Source organism: Hemiscyllium ocellatum, chromosome 42, assembly GCF_020745735.1.
Source record: "Hemiscyllium ocellatum isolate sHemOce1 chromosome 42, sHemOce1.pat.X.cur, whole genome shotgun sequence".
NCBI lineage: Eukaryota > Metazoa > Chordata > Chondrichthyes > Orectolobiformes > Hemiscylliidae > Hemiscyllium > Hemiscyllium ocellatum.
The window spans coordinates 12,106,303-12,129,912 of NC_083442.1; the positions used below are offsets into that span (position 1 = coordinate 12,106,303).

At 40.5% G+C, this 23,610-nt stretch overlaps 1 protein-coding gene across 1 annotated transcript in view; it reads left to right on the forward strand.

The window, feature by feature from the left end:
• The window catches only part of LOC132834735 (fibrillin-1-like), a 589,699-nt gene that overhangs the window by 409,996 nt on the left and 156,093 nt on the right, over positions 1 to 23,610 (forward strand). Inside the window, exons 26-29 of the mRNA XM_060853700.1 lie at positions 1,551 to 1,679; positions 3,646 to 3,771; positions 8,843 to 8,968; positions 11,487 to 11,609. Coding sequence (XP_060709683.1) covers positions 1,551 to 1,679; positions 3,646 to 3,771; positions 8,843 to 8,968; positions 11,487 to 11,609 — 504 coding nt within the window. The remainder of the gene's footprint in view (positions 1 to 1,550; positions 1,680 to 3,645; positions 3,772 to 8,842; positions 8,969 to 11,486; positions 11,610 to 23,610) is intronic.

Consider the following 23,610-nt stretch of genomic DNA (forward strand, 5'->3'; position numbering starts at 1 on the left):
ATGTCCTAAGTAGTCAGATGAGAGCGTGAGTGAGAAGGCTCTCTGCCAGTAAGTTTTATTTAAAGCAAAGTTGTGTTATTATTCATTATTTATGCTGTAAATGAAGTAACATTGATTAATGTCCCCTGCGTTTCGTTTCAATTACTTAGTGAGTGGCTTTACATTGATTATGTGGACCTCTCAATCAACCAGCACACTCCTGCTCCCATAGTAATGCAGCAAACATTTTATTAATCCCATAGATGCCGATTAATAAAATGTTTGCTGTATTACTGATTAGTTCACATTCCGGAGTCCAGCCTGATTACACAGTGTGACAGTTATTAGGAACATGTCCAATCTGACGGCCTCAGGCACATTTTTGGATACTGAAAGGAGGTACGAGGTATTTACATCCTGAATGTAGATTAAAGTGCCAGGTTTCTACCACTTGACAGTTCAAGTTGAAAAGAAGAATAACAATGTTTTGATTTCAGTCTGCCTCTTCTGAGTACATTTGTCATCTAGCCATCTTCTGGACTCAGTCAAAATTAGAAATAGGCATTTTTTGGGTTTGGGAATGATTTTACCAGAGGTTAACTCCCTCCCCAGCCAAACTAAGCCAAATTCAACTTTTTGTTAAGTTAAAATTCCCCCGAGGGAGAAATTAATTGTTGTTGCATCTGCTTTTCATATGCTAAATGGTTCAAAGTTTGTGCGAAGATTTGTAGCTCGGGTGCTCGTTGTTGTGGTTGTGTTCGCCGAGCTGGGAATTTGTGTTGCAGACGTTTTGTCCCCTGTCTAATGCCGGAGAAAAGATCACAGAAGCGCTTCACAGGAGGCTCCCAAGCACTGAGGATGTCGCCTAGACAGGGGACGAAACGTCTGCAACACAAATTCCCAGCTCGGCTAAATGGCTACCTGGAGGAAATTTTGCAGACCATTGTTGCCATATTTGATTATGGGGGATGGCTAGCCTTCATAATTATCCCCAACCTATCTCCCACATTAGCTTGGGTGGGTAAGGGGTCAGTGAGCTGCTTACCTCAGACCTAATGAGTCCTTTGAATAGTCAGTTAAAGGCCACTTTATGGCCTCTTTCCACCTCTGTTGTGATGGGCAAGGCAAGGTGGAAGAATTGGCCAGTCTGCTACTTTCTGAACAGATGAGAAGAAAGAAGTTAACCTCCTGAAAAACACTTCTAATCGCTTTGGTATAGGTAGAAAAAATGCATCCATAGCCCCGTGTCTTAGTCACACCTCTAACATTCCAATCAATCTCAACTGTCCTTCAGAAGTAAGACATTTGCCATTGATCTTTTCCAACGTGCTAGATTACCTGCCTTCACTGGCTGAACAAATTTGTTTTATGTTTTTACCTATACTGTAGTAAAATTGATGACAAAGAGGGATTTTAATCCTCAAGAATTGCAGATAAGCATACTAATCAAAAAATATCAGAAACAGCGATATTTACTGAATTTATGCATGCTTTAAAAGAAGAAATACTGCTTTCCTGGTTCAAAATTAAAGAAGCATTTTAACCATGACTGACACAATTTTTGATTTCAGATATTAATGAGTGTCGTATCTCCCCTGATTTATGTGGTCCTGGAACTTGTGTTAACACACCTGGAAGTTTTGATTGCGAATGCTTTGAAGGATATGAAAGTGGATTTATGATGATGAAAATTTGCATGGGTGAGTTACAAATGAGAGAAACAGTGATATCAATTGTTTACCTGAATGCTACAGGAAACGAATGTACCACTGAAGTGCCCATAATATTTGTACATGTTTTATAACCTAAAACAAAAATCTACTTTGAAAGATTTAATTTCAGTTTCTAGTCATGTTATAATTGGAACTACTTTTGTTGCCTGTATTGATGCTGTTCCAGTTCACCGCTGTGTAAGTGACATGGTATACTTGGAAACCACAATGCCATATGTTGTATCTTTAGCTAAAATTGAGGGGATTTTGGAAGTACATAAGTTGTTTCTCCACAAATTGAGAGTGAGTCAGCTGAACAATTTTGTACACTTCTCAGGGCTTGCTTTCAGAGCACTATTTGTAAAAGTTTAATTGCAGGTTGCCTCTGCATTCTAGCTCAAATATAAATTACATGAGATGTGGGAAGGGAAGGGAGGGAATTTTTATAAATTAACTAGGTAGTCCCACTTTGCATTCTGTGCAATAGCCTAATTTCCTCTTGGAAAATAACTGCTGGTCATGGGCAGTTAACTACAAAAAATTGACCATTATTGAGTTTACATCACAGTCTGCTACAGCTGCTGCATAATATCAAAGAATAAGTGATTGTTTCCCCAAGGAGAATGAAACTATGTATTTCACTGGCCAGCATTTCATGGTTCTATAAAGATTTCATTATCGTTTGATCTTTAAGTATTGCTGAACATTCTTGAAACCTTTATTATTTGTTGGTTTGTTCTGTTTGAGATTTGTTGTATGTGCCTATCTATCAATGCAGCTGACTTTCCCTTATCTTCCTTTGTGTCATTTTCCATTTGGGCACATTTACCTTCTCTAAAGAATGTTTTGATTCCCCCTGTTTGTTACCTCATCCCAGTCAGGATTATCATAAGGGCATTGGGATACTGAAATATTGACTAAAATTTATCACACTTCTAACTACACATCAAAATTCAGCATCCTGTGCTGGATTTCCACACACATGGATGTTGTGAAGATGGGATCAGATCTAGCTGTAATGCCTCCAAGATTCATTAGCAAATCAGACTCCACATTAAGAACGTCAGATGACAAATAACCATCCAAGAAAAATTTTTAAAAAACAGTGCTCGATGGTCATTACTACCATGAAATCATATTCAAATAAGATGCTGACCATCTGCACTAATTTATGGTTCGTATAAGAGTGCTTCATAAAGTGTTGTCACTAAACATGTTGATGTACACTATATATTTTTATTTTACAAAAACTGGCATCTCCACTTCAAAACACAACTTTTAAGAAGTCTGATGAATAATAGACATTCTCTGAAGAAGGTCTTATGCCCAAAACGTCAATTCTCCTGCTCCTCAGATGCTGCCTGGCCTGCTGTGTTTTTCCAGCACCACATTTTTCAACTCTGGTCTCCAGCATCTGCAGTCCTCACTTTCTCCTAATTCTTTTCTAAAATCAGTGTTTTCAAAATAGTTAGATAACAATTTTTTGAACAAATCTTAACAGCTAGCTAATCTCCCAAACTTTCATTTTTCCTGAATCGGAGGCCAAGTGTTGAAACAGCTTGATTTACCTGAAAACATTGATCTCTAAATGTCATATGGTGCTGCAAGTTGAAATTGAGGATATCCTTGAAAATGTATCAATGTCGTGGTAATCGCTTTAAGAGAAAAGTCCATGCCTCAAGGCAGAACTTTATTGATAATTGATGCAGCAGCATTCGAGTATATTTAACAAAAATTATTTACAGCAGTGATACAAGTAAAGTTATATTGGTTCTTTCCCAGAAACATGCATTGGAGATTAAAGCTGGAATATGTTTGAAATGTAGAAACATAACAGAAATATTTGAAAATTCATTTTTGCAATCTACTCAATTTGTGATTTACAGTGCTATGTTTTGTCTTGTATTCAATCCTTGTATGTTATAAACTTCAAAAATATCTTCTGTAATTCCAGATATTAATGAATGTGAACAAAATCCTCTTCTGTGTCGTGGTGGTACCTGTGAGAATACAGATGGAAGTTTCAAGTGTGTCTGTCCTCGTGGCCATGAAGTGTCTGTAGATGGAACGTCATGTGTAGGTGAGCTGCAATGAATGACTGTAGACAAGAACTCTTATCCAAAGTGTGCTTTTAAAGGATAACTTCAATTCATTAAAGTGTCTTTTTTTTATATATGATGATAAAATTTTAAGAATTTTAGAATAATTTGAACAAGAGAAAACCAGTTATGTTGATTTAATGGTGTTTTTGATGAAAAGAGTCGCAGTAATTTCATGATAAAGCATTTGGCAAGGTTTCTGGGTGGCCTTCCCAGCCTTTGAATGAGGTGGGGCATGCAAGAAAGTTGAGAAAATCATGTGAGATGTTCAGCGAAGAGCTTCTCGCATCGACAGCAAAATTCCCCCTTTTCCTTGTAAATGTTGAGACAAACTTCTTTCAATTGATTGGGAATCTGGGGGAGGTAAAAGTTGGTGTGGTTGTCAGAGAGGAGTATGAAGAAAGGATTTGGGGATTCACCAGTCATCATTGACCTTCTTCTTACACTGCTGAATGTTTCTCTGGACAGTTGAGATGCACTGATCCAGATGGAAACTTTCGATCAGCTGGCAGAGTCTTCTCACATGGTCTCCTCTGCCTAAAGATAAGAGGACATCCCTCCCCTGCACGACATCATTTAACAGAGCCTCCAGTTCCCTCTCCATGAAGCTAACACTAGTTTAATCATATCTGTCAACTCCAGGAAAACTTAATGACCTTGCAAGGCAGTTCTAGTCTGCCAATGCTTGACCTGGTGCATTGTGGCTTTTTAATTATCTTGCCAGTGCCAGGAATCCCGCGAGATCCTAGCAGTGGCAAGTACTTCTTCCTACAGTGAGTGAGAGAATTACACCATAGGAGCATGATTTGTTGTTAGTGAGATGTGTTTGAGACAGTCACACACCAAGCCTCGCAGAGAGAAGCCTTCCATCAAACTTGACAAAGTGATGCTTATTCGTTTCTGGTACAATTCAGTCTAATCTGTTTGTTTTTAAAGCATGAGGACAATTCTTTTAATAAACTTTGAGTGTACCTTTTTTCTTTATCCCAAACTGCAAATTAGGTTTGCAAAGAACATAAAACAATACAGCGCAACGATGTTGCGCCGACCTGTGAACTAATCTAAGCCCAGCCTCCTGCACTATACCATCATCATCCATGTGCTTATCCAAGGATTGTTTAAATCTCCCTAATGTGTTTGAGTTGACTACATTAGCAGGTAGGGCATTCCAAGTCCTTGCCATTCTCTGAGTAAAGAACCTGCTTCTGACATCTATCTTAAATCTGTCACCCCTCAACTTGTAGCTATGCCCCCTCGTCCAAGCTGATGTCATCATCCTAGGAAAAAGACTTTCACTGTCTACCCTATGCAATCCTCTGATCATCTTGTATGTCTCTATCAAATCCCCTCTTAGCCTTCTTCTTTCCAATGAGAACAGACCCACGTGTCTCAGCCTTTCCTCATAAGATCTTTTCTCCAGGCCAGGCAACATTCTGGTAAATCTCCTCTGCACCTTTTCCAATGCTTCCACATCTTTCCTGTAATGGGGTGACCAGAACTGTACATAATATTCCAAACATTTTGTGTAGTTGCAGCATGTCATTACGGCTCCGGAACTCACTCTCTCTACCAATACAACCTAACACACTATATGCCTTCTTAACAGCAACTATCAACCTGGGTGGCAACTTTCAGGGATCTGTGTGCATGGACTCCAAAGATCTCTCTGCACATCCACACTACCAAGAATCTTTCCATTGACCCAGAATTCTACCTTCCTGCCATTCTTCCCAAAGTGAATCACGTTTAACTGCATTGACCTCCATTTGCCACCTCTCAGCCTAATTCTGAAGTTTATTCAAATCCCCCTGCAACCTGCAACATTCTTCCACACTGTCCACTACTCCACTGACTTTAGTGTCATCTACAAACTTACTAACCCATCCACCTATTCCTGCGTCTAAGTCATTTATAAAAATGACAAACAGCAGTGGTCCCAACACAGATCCTCGTGGCACACCACTAGTAACCGGATACCAGGCTGAATATTTTCCACCAACCACCACTCATTGCCTTCTTACAGAAAGCTAGTTTCTATTCGAAACTGCTAAATCACCCTCCATCCCATGCTTCTGCAATTTCTCCAACAGCCTACCACGTGGAACCTTATCAAAGGCTTGACTGAAGTCCATGTACACCATGTCATCAACCCTACTCTTATCCACATGATTGGTCACCTTCTCAAAAAACTCAGTGAGGTTTGTGAGACATGACCTGACCTTGACGAAACAATGTTGACTATCTGCAATCAAATTGTTGCTTGCTAGATCATTATAAATCCTATCTCTTATAATTCTTTCCAAAACCTTTCCTACAACAGCTGTCAGGCTCACTGGTCTATAATTAACTGGGTCATCTCTACTGCCCTTCTTGACAAGTGCACAACATTTGCAATCCTCCAGTCCTCTGGTAATAAACCTGTAGACAATGATGACTTAAAGATCAAAGCCAAATGCTCCAACACTTCCTCCCTAGCTTCCCAGAGAATCCTCGGATAAATCTTATTCGATTCAGGGGACTTATTTATTTTCACTTCTTCTAGAATTGTTAACACCTCTTCCTTACTAACATTGATCCTTTCTACTCTAATATCTCGTATCTCATTTTTCTCCTCTACAATATTCTCCTTTTCCTGAGTGAAAACTAATGAAAGATACTCGTTTAGCACCTCTCCAATCTCTACAGAGTCCACACACAACTTTCCACTTCTAACTTTGACTGGACCTATTCCTACCCTAGAAAGTTTTAGGGTTCTCCTTTATTCTATTTGCTAAAGACTGCTCATGTCCTCTCTTTGCTCTTCTTAACTCACTCTTTAAATCCTTCCAAGCTAATCTGTAACTCTCCATTGCCTCATCTGAACCATCTCGTCTAATCGTCACATAAGCCTCTTTCTTCCGCTTAACAAGAGATGCAATTTTTGTAGTAAACCATGGTTCCCTTACCTTGTCACTTTCTCCTTAACTGACAGGGACATACCTTTCAAGGACATGCAATACCTGTTCCTTAAATCAGCTCCACATGTCGATTGTCCCCATCTCCTGCATTTTGCTACCATATTCTATGCATCGTAACTCTTGCCTAATTGCATTATAATTGCCCTCCCCCCATCGGCAACTCTTGCTCTGTGGCATGTATCTATCGCTAAACTATACGTAACCAAATTATGGTCACTTTCTCCAAAGTGCTCACCTACCACTAAATCAAACACCTGGCCTGGTACATTGCTAAGCACCAGATCCAGTGTGGCCTCCCTTCTTGTCGGCCCTTCGATATACTGTGTCAGGAAACCCTCCTGCACACACTGGACAAAAACTGATCCATCTGACATACCAGAGTTATAGCATTTCCAGTCAATGCTGAGGATGTTGAAGTCCATCATAATGACGACCCTGTTCCTTTCACTCCTACCCAGAATCATTTTGCCAATCCTGTCATCCACATCTCTGAAACTCTGCGGAGGTCTGTAAGAAAAACTCTCCTGTTGCTAACCTCAGCCCATACTACCTCAGGAGGAGTCCTCGTCAAAAGTTCTTTCACTTTTATACTGTCCTGGACTAACAAGGTAACCCCCCCCCCCCCCCTTACTGCCTCCGTGTTCTTAATGAGAGATCTAAACCCTGGAACTTGCAACATTCACTCCTGTCCCTGCTCTGTCTAAGTCTCCAAAAAGGCCACAACATCAAAGTCCCAGGTACCTATCCTTGCTGCAAGCTCATTTATTCGGATACTTCTGGCTTCGAAGTAGACACACTTCAAACCAGATTGCTGTCTGCCAGCATATTCCTGTGACTGTGAAATCCAGTCCATGCCCTGGCCTACTCTCATCCTCCTGTGCACTGGAACTACACCACAGGTTCCCATCCTCCTGCTGAACTAGTTTAAACCCACCCGCATAACACCATAAATTTCCCACCCAGGATATTAGTACCCCTCTGGTCCAAGTGAAGACCGTCCTGTTTGTAGAGGTCCCATCTTCCCCAGAATGAGCCTCAATTTCCCAAGCGCCTAAAACCCTCCCTCCTGTATCATGCCTGCAGCCACGTGCTCAGCTGATATCTCTCCCTATCCCTTGCCTTGCTATCACGTGGCTCGGGTAACAAACCAGAGATAATAACTCTGTTGGTTCTAGATCTCAGCTTCCACCCTAGCTCCCTATGCCTCTTTCTAACTATGTCGTTGGCAACTTTGTGGACCACGACTTGGGGCTGGTCCCCCTCTCCCTTCAGGACCTCAAAGACACGATCCAGGACATCACGGACCCTGGCACTGGGAGGCAATGCACCAACCATGAGTCTCGTTCCCAACAAACCTTCTATCTGAACCTCTAACTATTGAGTCTCCAATGACTAACACTTTCCTCCTTTCCCTCCTTCCCTTCTCTGCTACAGAGACAGACTCTGTGCCAGAAATCTGCACCCCACTGCATGCCCCTGGTAAGTCATTACCCCCCCCGCCAACAGTATCCAAAATAGTATATGTGTTTTTCTGGGGAAGACCATGGGGGATCCCTGCACTGACTATTTTTCCCTCCTTCGAACAGTTACCCAGCTTTCTTTTTGCTTAGGAGTAACTGCTTCCTTGTAACTCTTATCTGTCACAGCCTCTGCCTCCCGAATGATCCGAAGTTCATCCAGCTCCCGCTCCATTTCCCTTGGTCTTGGAGGAGCAAGAGTTAGGTGCACTTCCTGCAGGTGTACTTGAATTGGATACTAATGGCGTCCCTCACCTCAAACATCGTAAAGGAGGAACACTCCTCTCCCAGCTGTCCCAATTTAGAGATTCTGCCCTATTAGGGAACGTGATCGTACAAAAGCAGATAGCTGTTTGATATTTGTTTCAATTAATGGAAGTAGAAGATATGAGTACCAGTAGCATACACAGCCTGAACCGTTTTGGCCTTGCAGTTTTCTCTTTGTTGGAGTTAGTAATCAAACCTAGTCACTTGCTGCATTTCCCAAAATGCAGAATCTTTAGGATCAAAATGCAGTGATTGTTCTTTTACATTTTTTAACATATTGTCTAGTTTAACTATTTCAAATATTTTTATAGATATTAATGAGTGTGAGTTGAGCGATAACCTTTGTAAAAATGGACGCTGTGTCAACATGATTGGACAGTACCAATGTGCTTGTAATACTGGATATCAAGCAACACCTGACAAACAAGGTTGTGTTGGTAAGTGCTGTTAAAACTTATTGAATTATTAAATTGGTAAATTACTAAAGTAACTAGATTACAAGAAGTTATTTTCCATGGACTGGTAGAATGGTTCATTGTACCCTTGAACCCCACAAAAGTAAAGAGCACGCTTATATAGACTGCTTAACACAGGATAAGTAATCCTTCCATCTATCAAGAAAAAGCAAAATTAGATGGATAATCTTTATAAACGTGTGTGTATCCTGACAGCTCGCCAATATTTGTATTGCCAGTTGCAAGTTTTCAGCTTCATGGCTATGTGGGTTGGGAACAAGGACTTCAGCAAAGACAAAAAACAATAATTTGCATTTATGTAATGCATTATGAAGCGAGCTTCACAAGACACTTTTCATCACATAAAAATGCTATTGAGTCACAGACAATATCAGGACAGATGACCAAAAGCTGGCCAAAGAGTTTGGTTTTGAAGATCACGTCAAAATGGGAGAAGAATTTAGAGGGAATTCCACAGTGTAAGGCAACTGAAAGTATAGCTGCAATCCTTGGACCAATTAAAATTGAGGATGTACAAAGATGCCGGAATTGGAAAAGCAGGGAGGGGCAACACAGTGATTCAGTGATTAGCACTGTTGCCTCTCAGTACTAGGGATCTGGGTTCGATTCCACCCTCGGGGGACTGTATGTGTCAAGTCTGCACATTCTCTCTGTGTCTCCTTGGGTTTCCTCTGGGTGCCCCAGTTTCCTCCCACAGTCTAAAGATGTGCAGGTTAGATGGATTGGCCATGCTAAATTACTCATAGTGTTCAGGGTTGTGCAGGTTAGGTGGACTCGCTGCAAGCTAAAGTAGAGAGTTTTTGTATGAGAAAGAAGATGGGTGGACAGTGAAGAGAGCATTGGAATTGTAGAATCTATAGGTAATAAAATCATAAGAGTTTTGGGAATATTTGTAGCTCAGGTTGAAGTTCTGGATATAGGTTTGCTGGCTGAGTTGGAAGGTTCATTTTCATATGTTCGTCACTATACTAGGCAACAGCTTCAGTGAGCCTCCGGACTGCTGACGTTTCCTGCTTTCTATTTATATGCTTGGGTTTCTTTGGGTTAGTGATGTCTTTTCCTATAATAGTGTCATTTCCTGTTCTTTTTCTCAGGGGGTGGTAAATGGATCCAAGTCAATGTTTTTGTTGATAGAGTCCTGGCTGGAATGCCATGCTTATAGGAATTCTCGTGCATATCTCTGTTTGGCTTGTTCTAGGATTGATGTGTTGTTCCAATCAAAATGGTGTCCTTCTTCATTCGTATGTAAGGATGCTAGCAAAAGAGGGTCATGTTGTTTTGTGGCTAGTTGATGTTCATGTATCCTGGTGGCTAGTTTTCTGCCTGTTTGTCCAATGTAGTATTTGTTACAGTTCTTGCACGGTATTTTGTAAATTATATTAGTTTTGATTGTTGTCTGTATAGCATCTTCCAAGTTCATTAGCTGCTGTTGTAGTGTGTTGGTGGGTTTATGGGCTACCATGACGTCAAGGGTTAAAGTTAATGCATCTTCTCTGAAGTATTCCAGTGCAAATATATTCCTCCTTAAATAAATGGGCCAAAACCGGATAGTTATGGTTTCAGCAATAATCTGATCAGTTGTAGCGATGCTTCTCTTCATTTATTCTCTAGTGCCATGCTCCTTTGCCTTGGGTTTATTTGCTCGGCTTCCCCATTCAGTGAGTATACGTGGGGCCCACTACAAAGCTATTAACCCCGCTACATAATGTAGGGATCCAGTCAGAGAATCAGTGGATTGGTGAATATTTTTTATTTTCCACTTCAGGTAAATTCAGGAAAACGTAATCCCATGAACCCCTGGAAAGACCATGTAAAAGGCAAACATTATAACAAACAAACTAATCTTCATTCTTTTTCTCCACTGGGAATGGTGGAAATTAAATATGAACCTCATACTCAAAATTGACAGTAAAAAAAAGACCAAATTGCTGTATAATTTGATTTGATTTATTATTGTCTCATGTACAGAGATACAGTGAAAGGTATTCTTTTGAGTGCTAACCAAATAAATCATACCTGATATAAATACATAAGGGTAACACAACAGAATACAGAGTGTTCCAGCTACAGAGAAGGTACAGAGAAAGATCAGCTCTGATATATGAGAGGTTTTATTCATAAGTCTAATAACAGCAGGGAAGAACCTCTGTATAAGTTTACTGCACATTTCAAAAACAATGTCTTTATTGATTTGTTCATCAAAAGATGTAAACTAAAGAATGAGTGCACTCGTACACCACATTGTAACAATTAAATTTGCACTCCAGCTAGCACTTGAAGGTCTTTGACATTAAATGTTCTGTTTCTGGATTGCAAAGTTATTGGTTTCAAACTCCCGTTATTGTTTTCATGCTACAGGTTTACCTTATTTTACGTACTGTACTTAACATCATGTGGTTGCATTATCAGTTCAGATTTGAAAATGTACTCTACCCAAACTAGACTGCAAAACTTATTCTCAAGTTACTTTCTGTTACAGACATCGATGAATGTACAATCATGAACGGAGGATGTGAGACTTATTGCACAAATTTTGATGGCAGTTATGAGTGCAGCTGTCGGAGTGGCTATGCATTGCTCCCAGACCAACGATCCTGTACAGGTAAGACATAATTATTCAGAAACCGTTTCGCTATAAATACAGACAGTTAAGCAATTTCAGCAATAATCTGCAATTCCAAATGTATTGATCTCATAAGAATGTTCACTATTTCAGATTGAATCATTATTAAGGGATATTAGAATTAATTCTGTGGTCTACTTTTTAACTCTAAGAGACATGTTGAAATTTTAAGTTATCTTGTTTGTGTCAAGATATTCCATTGTGTCCCAGCAAAGTCAATTATAATAATTTTATAGCACTAGCATAATTTTAGTTAATATCTGTCAGTCATCTTTCATGAATTGAAACTTAGACTTTTTTTGTTATTAATCATGAACATGTCATTAATATACATGCAGCCTACTGCCCTGTTCCTATTTTTAAATTCTCACTTCCAATGTTGGAACAGAGAAATTTCATGCAAACTGTGTTTAGATGTGTTATATTTGCTATTGTACTTTAAATAACTATAACACGTTATTTAGAGTACATTCCAATATAAAATAACTTAGATTTCTCCCATTTTTTTTATTAATTTTCACCTCCCCTCCTCAAATAATTGACTGCTTGTTGAGATATGTTCAATTGAGTAACCTCTTTATTCAGCTTTTCTGTTAGAGCATCACATAGTCAGCAAGTCAAATGTAATTCTATCGTTACCTGATATTCACACATGCAGTTCCAGTAGGGGCATTGAATAACCATTGTTAGAACACTAGCCAATTTTTCACTTTCGAAATTCATGGATTATGATGCCAGTTGTAATATGCATTTAACACTTCCCCAGTAAACTCAGGCCTATTGGGGCAACTAATTCACATCAAGCTACATAGCCTTCTGTAGCCCAATTGATCATTTGACGAGCCTGATGTGTATTTTTCTAACACTTAGTGTTTATGTATCAGTTTAGCAAATATATTTTACAAAGTACAAAGTTGACTTTCTTCAAATAACAGCTATTGGTGTGACTTGTAGTTCTGTTCAAGTTTAATGGCACAATGCCAAGAAAAACAACAATTGTACTTTTACTGAAAAGCAAGAGAAGAACCATAATTATAATTTAAACTCTTAGTTGCTTTTACTCAGATATAGTCAATGATAAAGAATGACAGCTATGTGGAGAAGAATGTTTCCACTGCCTATCAAGACACTGGGAATGTGGGGAGGAGTTATAGGCATCAACATAGAGAAAAAAAATACAGCACAGTACAGGCCCTTCGGCCCTCATAGAAATATTCTGGCTTTTCTACAAAACTGATTTCCAATAAATTGTAATTCAGTAAAAATGTTTCCTTCTATTTCAATCCATGCAGCATATCGAAGCACAGAAACATCTGAGTTTTCCACAGTAGTTGTTTTTAAAACACAATGACTGTCATTTTAAGGATTCACTCAATTAAAAAGGGATGTCAAAACTATTATCAGTAAACAGTTGTACCTAGTGAAATAAAATCAATAAAGTACTGGAATTACTCATAAGGTTAGGCAGCATCTGTGCAGAAAAACAGAGATTGAATGATAATACAAACATTCAAGTTTGGAGCAGAAGTACCCCATTGCTGCTTCGAGATTACTTTACCATTAAAAAAGATCATGGTTGATCTCTTTATGTGCTGAATTCCATAAGCCCTCTTAATCTCAACTGAAAGAACTGTGGATGCTGTAAATCAGAAATAAAAACAGAAATTGTTAGAAAAGCTCAGCGGTTTGGTGGTATCTTCAGAACAGGGAAGAAGGGTCACTGAACATGAAACATTAACTCTGATTTCCATCCGTAAATGCTGCCAGACCAGCTGAGCTTTTCTAGCAATTTCTGTTTTTGACTCTGATTAAAGACATGCATACTAATTTTTCATGACTTGCAATGGAAAGCAACTTGTGTAAAATTTTTACAGGGAGGTGAATTTGAATTCAATAAAAATCTGAAATTGAAATTCTAATGATGACCATGAAAGTGTTGTTGATTGTCAGAAAAACCTTTCTGGTTCACTGATGTCCTTTAGGGAAGGAAATATGCCATCCTTACCCGGTCTGGCCTACATGTGAGTCCAGACCCACAGCAAAGTGGTTGACTCTTAACTACCCTCTTTCTTAAATGAATAAAAATAAATAGATTTGTGCACTAGAACACCTACCTTTCTGCGTCTTGGAATTGACAGTTAACCTCCATTTAAATCTTATTCTGTTTTTTTATTCTTCCTTCTATGGAGGTCAATAGTGTAGAAAAAGGCCTTTCAGCCCATTATATCTTTGCTATTCAAATACAAGGAACTAACTGTTCAAATCCCATTTTCCAAAAGATGGCCCATAGCATTCTATGTCCTGGTATCACAGTGCACATATAAATATTTTCAAAATAGTGCGTGGATTTCTGCTTCTACTGTTCTTACAGGCAGTGAGTTCCAGATTCCCACCGCCCTCTGGCTAAAAAAAATGTTTTCTCTCATCCGTGAAATCTCAGCTAGATAAGGTCATGAAGAAGGCTTTCAGTATGCTTGTTTTCATTGGTCAGAACACAGTACAGGAAATGGGACATCTTGTGTCTCTACAAGACGTTGGTGAGGCCACATTTGGAGTACTGTGTGCAGTTCTAGTTGCTCTACTGTAGAGACGGTATTATTAAACTAGAAAGATTGCAAAAGATTTATGAGGTTGCTACCTGGACCGGAAGAATTTGTTATAAGGAATGGGTGGATAGGCAGAGACTGAGAGGTGACCTGAAAAAGGCATATAAAATCATGAGAGGCATGATTTTATGAGGTAGATAAGTAACAGCTTTTCCCCAAGTTAGGGGAGCCTAAAACTAGAGGTCACAGATTTAAGGTGAGAAGGGAGAGGTACACAGAGTCCAGAGGGTCAGCTTTTTTTTCACACTGAGGGTGGACACCGTCTAGAACGGGCTGCTAGAAATAGTGGTGGAAGCAAGTATAATTTTATTATTTAACAAACATTTAGTCAGGTACCTAGATGAATAGGTATGAAGGGATACGGACCAAACGTAGTCAGGTAGGACTTATTTAATTGTGAAAACTGGACGGTATGGGCATGTTGAGCCAAAGGGCCTGTTTCTATGTTGTAGACCTCTATGTCTCTATCCCCTCTAAAACCCCTACCGCTGGCCTTAAATCTATGCCCCGGTCATTAATATCTCCAACAAGGGGAAATGTTGCTTCCCATCTACCCAATCTACACCCCTCATAATTTTTTTTTCATTTAATCATAGAAGGTGGGCATTGCTGGCTGGTCAGTATTTTTTGCCTATCCTTAGTTGCTCTTGAGAAGTTGGTGGTAAACTGCCTTCTTGAACCTCTGAGGTCCATGTGCTATAGGCAGATTAACAGTGCTATTAGGGAGGCAATTCCATGATTTTGACCTGGGAGAATGAAGGAATGGAGATATATTTCTGAGTCAGGATGGTGAGTGGCTTGGAGGGGGACTTGCAGGTGGTGATGTTCCCATGTAGCTGCTGCTCTTGTCCTTCTAGATGGAAGTGTAGATTGGGTAGATGGGAAGCAACATTTCCCCTTGTTGGAGATATTAATGACCGGCGCATAGATTTAAGGCCAGCGGTAGGGGTTTTAGAGGGGATAGAGACATAGAGGTCTACAGCATGGAAACAGGCCCTTTGGCTCAACATTGATGACTTAGGATTTTTGGCAGATTTCTGCAATGTATCTTAGAAAGCACACACTGTTGTTACTGAGTATTAGTGGTGGAGGGAATGAATGTTTGTGGATTTGGTGCCAGTCAAATGGGTTGCTTTGCCTTGAATGGTGTCAACCTTCTTGAGTGTTGTAAGAGTTGCGCTCATCTAGGCAAGTGGGGAGTATTCCATCGCACTCCTGACTTGTAACTTGTACATGATTGTCAGGCATTAGGAAGTCAGGAGGTGAGTTACTCACTGCAATATTCCTAGGCTCTGACCTGCTCCTGTCACTGTGTTTATGTGATGATCCAGTTGAGTTTCTGGTTCATGGTAACCTATTGATAGTGAGATATTCAGTAATTGTAGTGCCATTGAATGTCAAGGAATGGTGATTGGATTATCTCTTTCTGGATATGGTAATTGCCTGGCATTTATGTGGCGTGCATGTTACTTGCCACTTTTCTGCCCAAGTCAGGATATTGTCCAAACCTTTCAAAAAAAAGTACTTCAGTATCTGAGGAGTGCAGTTATCAGTAAACATTCCCACTCCTGACCTTTAAAATGGAAGTAAGGTCATTGACGAAGCAGCTGAAGATGGTTGGGCCTAGGACGCTAGACTGAGGAAATCCTGCAGAGGTGTTCTAGAGCTGAGATGACTTACAAAACCATAACCATCTTCCAATGTGCCAGGTATGACTCCAACCAGTCAAGAGCTTTTCCCCTGGTTTTCACTGATTGCAGTTTTGCTAGGGGTCCTTGATGCCATACTCAGTCAAACATAGCCATCACTAAAAAGGAAGTGCTGGGAAGCTGAAAGTTCTGAAAATGGATAAATCACCCAGAATGGATGGACAACCCTCCAGAGTTCTGAAGGAAATGGCTGCGGAAGTTTTGGAGACATTGGTGGTGAACTTTCAGGCATCATTAGAGTCAGAGATAGTCCCAGAGGACTGAAAACTGGCTAGTCTAACACATCTGTTTAAAAAGGGAGGGAGGCAGAAAACAGGCAGGTTAGCCTGACCTCAGTTGTTGGTAACATTTTAGAGTCCATTATTAAAGATGCGATTGCAGAGTACTTGGAAGTCCGTGATAAAATAGGCTGAATCAGCACTGCTTCATCAAGGGGAGATCATGCCTGACAAATCTGTTAGAATTCTTTGAGGAAGTAATGAGCAAGTTAGACAACGGAGAACCAGTACATGTAATCTATTTGGATTTCCAGAATGCCTTTGACAGTCGCTGCAAAAAAGACTGCTAAATTAGATAAGAGCCAGGGGTAAGGTATTATCAGGTACCAAGGATTGATTGACTAGCAGAAGGCACAGAGTGGGGATAAAGGCATCTTTTTCAGAATGGCAGCAATGACTGGTAGTGTTCTGCAAGGATCCTTGTTCAGATCACAACTGTTCACGTTATACATTAACAATTTGGACAAAGGAACTGAAGGCACTGTTAAGTTTATAGGGGGCACAAATATAAATGCTGGGACAGGTAGTGTTGAAGAGATAGGGAGGCTGCAGAAGGACTTGGGCAGGCTAGGAGAATGGGCAGACAAGTGGCGGATGGAATGAAATGGGGGAAAGTGTGAGATTATGAACTTTGGTTGGAAAAATAGAGGGAAAGACTGTTTTCTAAATGGGGAAAGGCTTTGGAAATCTGAAGCACAAACGGACTTAGGAATCTTGGTTCAGGATTCTCTTAAGGTTCAGTTGGCAGTTAGGAAAGCAAATGCAATGTTAGCATTCATTCAGGTTAGCACTGCTGCCTCACAGGACTAGGGACCTGGGTTCAACTCAATCCTCAGACAACTGTGTGGAGTTTGCGCATTCTAAGAAGTCTATAATTAAGAGTAGGGATGGACTGCTGAGGCTGTATACGGCTCTAGTCAGACCATAGTTGGAATATTGTGAGTGGTTTTGGACCCCAAACATAAGGATGGATGTGCTGGAGAAGAATTACAAGAATGATCCTTGGGATGAAGGGCTTGTTGTGTAAGGAGCAGTTGAGAACTCTAGGTCTGTACTCAATGGAATTTAGAAGGATATGGGGACATCTGAGACCTGGTTAAAGTGGATATGGAGAAAATGTTTTCATTAGTAAAAAGAAACTAGGACCCAAGAGCACAGCCACAGAGCAAATGACCCCTTAAGAACTGAGAACAGGAGGAATTTCTTCACCCAGAGCGTGGGGAATCTGGGAAGATCATTGCCACCGAAGGCTGGGGAAGCTAAGTTATTTGGTGTATTTTAGACAGAGATAGGTAGGTTCTTGATTAAAGAGATCAAAGATTATGGGGAGAAGATAGGGGAGTGGAGGCAGACTCGATGGGCAGAATAGCCAAGTTCTGTTGTTATATCTTATCCTCCAGGTGTTGCTCAACATGAAGAAATACAGATTCCTCAGCTGCAGAAGTATGATACATGGTAATTAGCAGGGGGTCTCCTTGCCCAGTGTTTGACGTGATGCAATGAGACTTTTATGGGGTCCAGAGTCAATGTTGAGGACACCCAGAACAACTCCCTGCTGACTTGTACCACTGTGTTGCCACCTGCTGGGTCTGTCTTGCCAGTGGACATATTCAGGGATGATGATGGTGATGTCTCGAACATTGTAAAGTGTGATTTTGTAAGTATGACTATGTCAGGCTGTTGCTTGACTAGTCTGTGAGACAGTTCTCCAAATTTTGGCACTTGCCCCCTGATGTCAGTAGGGAGGACTTGGCAGGGTTGACAGGGCTGCTTGTATCATTGTCATTTCTGGTGCCTAGGTTGATGCCCAAGTGGTCCGTTCAGTTTTATTTCTTTGTTGAGAATTCATAGTGATTGATACAACTGAGTGCTCAGCCATTTCAGAGGGCAGTTGAAAGTCAATTACATTGCTTTCGGTCAGGAATCACAGGTAGGTCAAACCAGGTGAGGATGGCTGGTTTTCTTACTTGAAGGACATCTATGAACCAGATGCATTTTTCTAACAATCAACAGTGATTTCCTTGGTCATCATTAGATTCTTAATTCCAGATATTTGTTTAATTCACATTCCACTGTCCGCCATGGGAGATTTGAATCTGGATTCCCCAGAACATCTGCTGAGTTTCTAGATTAATAATCTAACAATAATACCACTAACTCGTTGCCTCCACAACATCTCAATCATACACCCTCTCAGCCTCCTCTGCTCCAAGGAAAACAAACCCCAGTCTATCCAGCCCAGGTAACATCCTGGTAAATCTCCTCTGCACTCTCTCCAGTGCAATCACATCCTTATATGATTCCAGCATATTCCTGCACCTACTTTCTGTGCTTCCTATGTGATCCTCCATAGTGATCAATTCTAGTACTGTTCCTATGACAGACATAAAGCTCACTGACATAGTTTCCAGTTTTCTGCTTTCCACTCCCTCCTTCCCTTGATTAGTGGATTTAACTTGCTATTTTCCAGATAGATGCAATATTCCCAGAGCCTCATGAATTTTGGAAAATTAACACCAATCATTTAATCGCTCAATAGCCCCTTTTTTTAAAGAACTCCATAAGTCCATAAGACATAGGAGTGAAAGTTAGGCCATTTGGCCCATTGAGTCCACTGTGCCATTTAATCATGGCTGATGGGCATTTTAACTCCATGAACCCACACTCTCCCTGTAGCTCTTGATTCCTTGCGAGATCAAGAATTTATCAATCTCTACCTTGAAGACATTTAACATCCCGGCCTCCACTGTGCTCCATGGCCACAGGAATTCCACAGGCCCACCACTCTCTGACTGAAGAAATGTCTCCTTATTTCCATTCTAAATTGACCCCCCCCCCCTCTAATTCTAATGGGTGCTAGTCTCCCCCACCTAACAGAAACAACTTCTCAGCATTCACCCTTTCTAAGTCATGCATTATCTTGCAAGTTTCTATTAGGTCTCCCCTCAACCTTCTAACGTCTAATGAATACAATCCCAGAGTCCTCAGCCGTTCATCATATATTAGGTCTACCATTCCAGGGATCATCCTTGTGAAACTCCGCTGGACACACTCCAGTGCCAGTATGTCCTTCCTGAGGTGTGGGGCCCAAAATTGGATACAATATTCTAAATGGGGCCTAACTAGAGTTTTATAAAGTCTCAGAAGCACATTGCTGCTTTTATATTCCAACTTTCATGAGATAAATGACAACATTACATTCGCTTTCTTATCACAGACTCAACCAACAAGTTAACCTAATGAGAATCCTGGACTAGCACTGCCAGATCCCTTTGTACTTCGGCTTTATGAATTTTCTCACTGTTTAGAAAGTTGTCAATGGCTGTATTCTTTTTTCCAAAGTGCAAGACCTCGCTTTTGCTCACGTTGGATTTCATCAGCCATTTCCTGGACCACACTCCTAAACTGTCGAAATCTTCCTGCAGCCTCCCCACCTCCTCAGTACTACCTGCCTAAGTCATACTACCTGACTCAGACAAAGTCCACCAGAACCCGTGAATCCCATTAGTTTGCTCAGTACTACTTCCCTCATGATTGTAATTACACCAAGTTCCATTTAATGGGCTTCTTTTATATCTTCCATGATGAGGGTAGAAATCAAGTATTTATTCATTACACCCACCATTTCTTCTCACCTCTGGACGACCAACTCGCGCTTTATTTTTTTCTTTTTAGATACCTGTAGAAACTTTTGTTTGAACTCTCTGCCTCAAAAGACTGTAGAGACAAGGTAATTGAATATTTTTGAAGCAGAGATGCTTAGATTCTCATAAGGTAGAGGAATAAGTGTTATTAGGACAGACGGGAATGTGAAATTCGAAACACAAACCAATTAGCTCGCATTTTATTGAATGACAGAGCCAGCTTAATGGCCAAGTGATCGACTTCTGCTCTGATTTCATATGTTCATAAAATCACCCACAATTATTACCATCCCTTCATCATAAGCACTCAATACTATTGCTTGCATACTTCTTCCTACGTTGTGGTTACTGTTTTGGGAACTTGTAGATCATTCTCAGGTGACTTCTATCCCCTATCATTCCTTATCTTTACCTAAAACAACTCTACACCATGATTTCTCTGAACCAAGGTCATCACTAACTGCTGCAGCAATGTCATCTTGATTAGGGGTGCCTCCCTCTGCCTTTACTTATTCTTTGGTATTCTTGAATATCAAATATTCCTCAATCCTTGTCATCCTGTACCCCAGCCATATCTCCTTGATGATTATCAGATCATACTTGTTCACTTTTGCTAAGTGATTTAACTAATTTATTTTGTTACGAATGCTATTAACATTTAAATAGAGTCTTTAGTTTTGCATTTTCTTTTGTTATCTGTGTAGCATCTATTCTATTGCTGACATATTCTTAGGTTTTCTTTCAGTCTTCCTGACATTCTCTGACCTTCATTTTCTGTATCTGTATTTTTCTGTCCAGCCTTAATTCTACCCCATAATTTATGACATTTATCCAAGCTTGATCTCTCACTGCTCTTTATATTAGTTTAACATTCTCTCCACTTCCCTCACAGTTCACAAGAACATCAGTCGCATCATGGTTCAGGCCTAGACTGTCCCAATGATATAGATCCCACTTTTCACAGTACTGGTGCCAGTACCTCAAAAAAGCAGGACCTACAACCTCAACGCTAGTCTTTGAACCATGCATTCACTCCTCTATTCTTATTCATCTCATATAAATTTGTGCATGGCTCAGGTAATAATCCAGAGATTATTATTGTTGAGGTTGTGATTTATAATTTAGCACCTAACTTCTCATACTCTCTGAGATGAGCCTCTTTCATAGTTTCCCTGCTCTCTCATATCATGGGGCCATGATTGGTTAGCTCATCCACCTTGCCGCCCTCACTCTCATCCAACCTCAAACCTATTGGGCAATTAATGAACCTCCTGCGTTCCTACTCTCTGAATCTCCTTACCTGCCTCACTTGCAATTATGCTGTCCTATCCTTGACCATTGCCCAATTCAGAATATCCTATCCTAAAGGAGTGTGACTACCACCCAGAATAAAATGCCCAGCTAAGTTTTCACCTCCCTGATATGCTGCAGTGTCTGTAGCTCCACCTCCAGCTCAAAATATTTTCTAATCAACCTGTTCACAGATGTTATCACACATTTCTAGAGCAAGTAGAACTCGAATGCAGGCCTTATCGTTCAGAAATATACAGCATAGAACAGTACTGTGCAGTACAGGCCCTTTGGTCTTCAATGTTGTGCCGACGTGGAACCAATGTGAAGCCCATCTATCCTACACTATTCCATTTTTATCCATATATCTATCCAATGACCATTTAAATGCCCTTAAGTTGGCGAGTCTACTACTGTTGCAGGCAGTACATTCCACACCCTTACTACTCTCTGAGTAAAGGAGCTACCTCTGACACCTGTCCTAGATCTATCACCCCTCAATTTAAAGCTATGCCCCCTCATGCTAGCCATCACCATCCGAGGAAAAAGGCTGTCAGTGTCCACCTTATCTAACCCTCTGATTCATATGTCTCAATTAAGTCACCTTTCAACCTTCTTCTCTATAACAAAAACAGCCTCAAGTCCCTCAGCATTTCCTCATAAGCCTTTCCAGGCAATATCCTAGCAAATATCCTCTGAACTCTTTCCAAAACTTCCACATCCTTCCTATGATGTGGTGACCAGAACTGTACACAATACTCCCAAGTGTGGCCACACCAGAGTTTTGTACAGCTGCAGCATAACCTTGTGGCTCTGAAACTCAATCCCTCTACCAATAAAAGCTAACACCCATATGCCTTCTTAACAACCCTATCAACCTGGGTTGCAACTATCAGAGATCTATGTACATGGACAGTGAGATCTCTCTGCTCATCTGTACTACCAAGAATCTTACCATTAGCCCAGTACTCTATGTTCCTGTTGCTCCTTCCAAATGAATCACCTCACACTTTTCCGCATTAAACTACATTTGCCACCTATGGACACTATCACTGTACCATAAGAGCCTACCCAATAACTCTGAGCTGAAATTCCTTGAGCTGCAAACATTTACTGATGATGTGTGCCCTATATCACACCAGCAGTCTGAAACTTCCACTTTCTGCAGTCAGAGCACATTGTCTGTCTTGCCATCTCTACTATATGTCAGTTAATTAATAATTGCTGATTGATCTATAAATAGCAAGTTTTGTGAAGATTTGTAGCTCAGGTTGAGTTTCTGAAAGTAGATTTGCTCGCTGAGCTGGGAAGTTCGTTTTCATACGTTTCATCACTCTACTAGGTAAGATCTTCAGTGAGCTTCCTAGTGAAACAAACCGGAGATTTCACAGCAACAAACCCAAACAAGAAGGCAAAACGTGTCCAGAAACCCTAGCCCCTCTCCCCTACATTAAAGACATCTCGGAAATAACTACCAGACTAGTCAGACCCCTTGGCACCATGGTAGCCCACAAACCCACCAACATACTAAAACAGCTGCTAATGAACTTGAAAGATCCTATACAGACAACAAGCAAAACTACTGTCATTTACAAAATACCTTGCAAGAACTGTAACAAACACCACATTGGACAAATAGGCAGAAAGCTAGCCACCAGGATACAAGAACATCAACTAGCCACAAAAAGACATGACCCACTCTCACTAGTATCCTAACATATGGATGAGGAAGGACACCTCTTCAACTGGGACAACACATCCTTGGACAAGCCAAACAGAAACAAGCACGAGAATTCCTAGAAGCATGACAGTTCAATGGAACTCTATCAACAAACACATTGACTTGGATCATATTTACTACCTGAAAAAAAACAGGAAATGATATCACCACAGGAAATGATGTCACCAACCCAAGGAAACCCAAACAAAGAAATAGAAAGCGGACTACACCACCAGTGCTTCATCCGGAGGCTCACTGAAGATCTTACCTAGTAGGGTGATGAAACATCTGAAAACGATCCTTCCAGCTCAGCAAACAAACCTACATCCAGAACCTCAACCTGAGCTACAAGCCTTTTCAAAGCTCACTAACACCTGTGGGCACAATATTCTAAACGTGGCCCAAAAATGGAAAACCAATGTCATCCACAGAGTGCCACCTGCGAACAACTGTACTTGCATGAATGCCTAAGGAAACAGATACCATCTAAATGTCTTAGATACAAACGTCCCCTTAACATCCTACTAGCCAAAAGAATAGCAGAGCAAAATGGCTGCAGAATGCTTAGAGAAATGAATGATGATGCCCACAATAGACTCCGTAAATACAACTGGGACATTTTGTACCAAAGATTTTTACTCACTCACGCAACAGGCCATGAATGGACAGACACAGTACAACAACCATAGATATTAGACATCGACCAAAACAGAAAATGAAAAAAACTAGACCT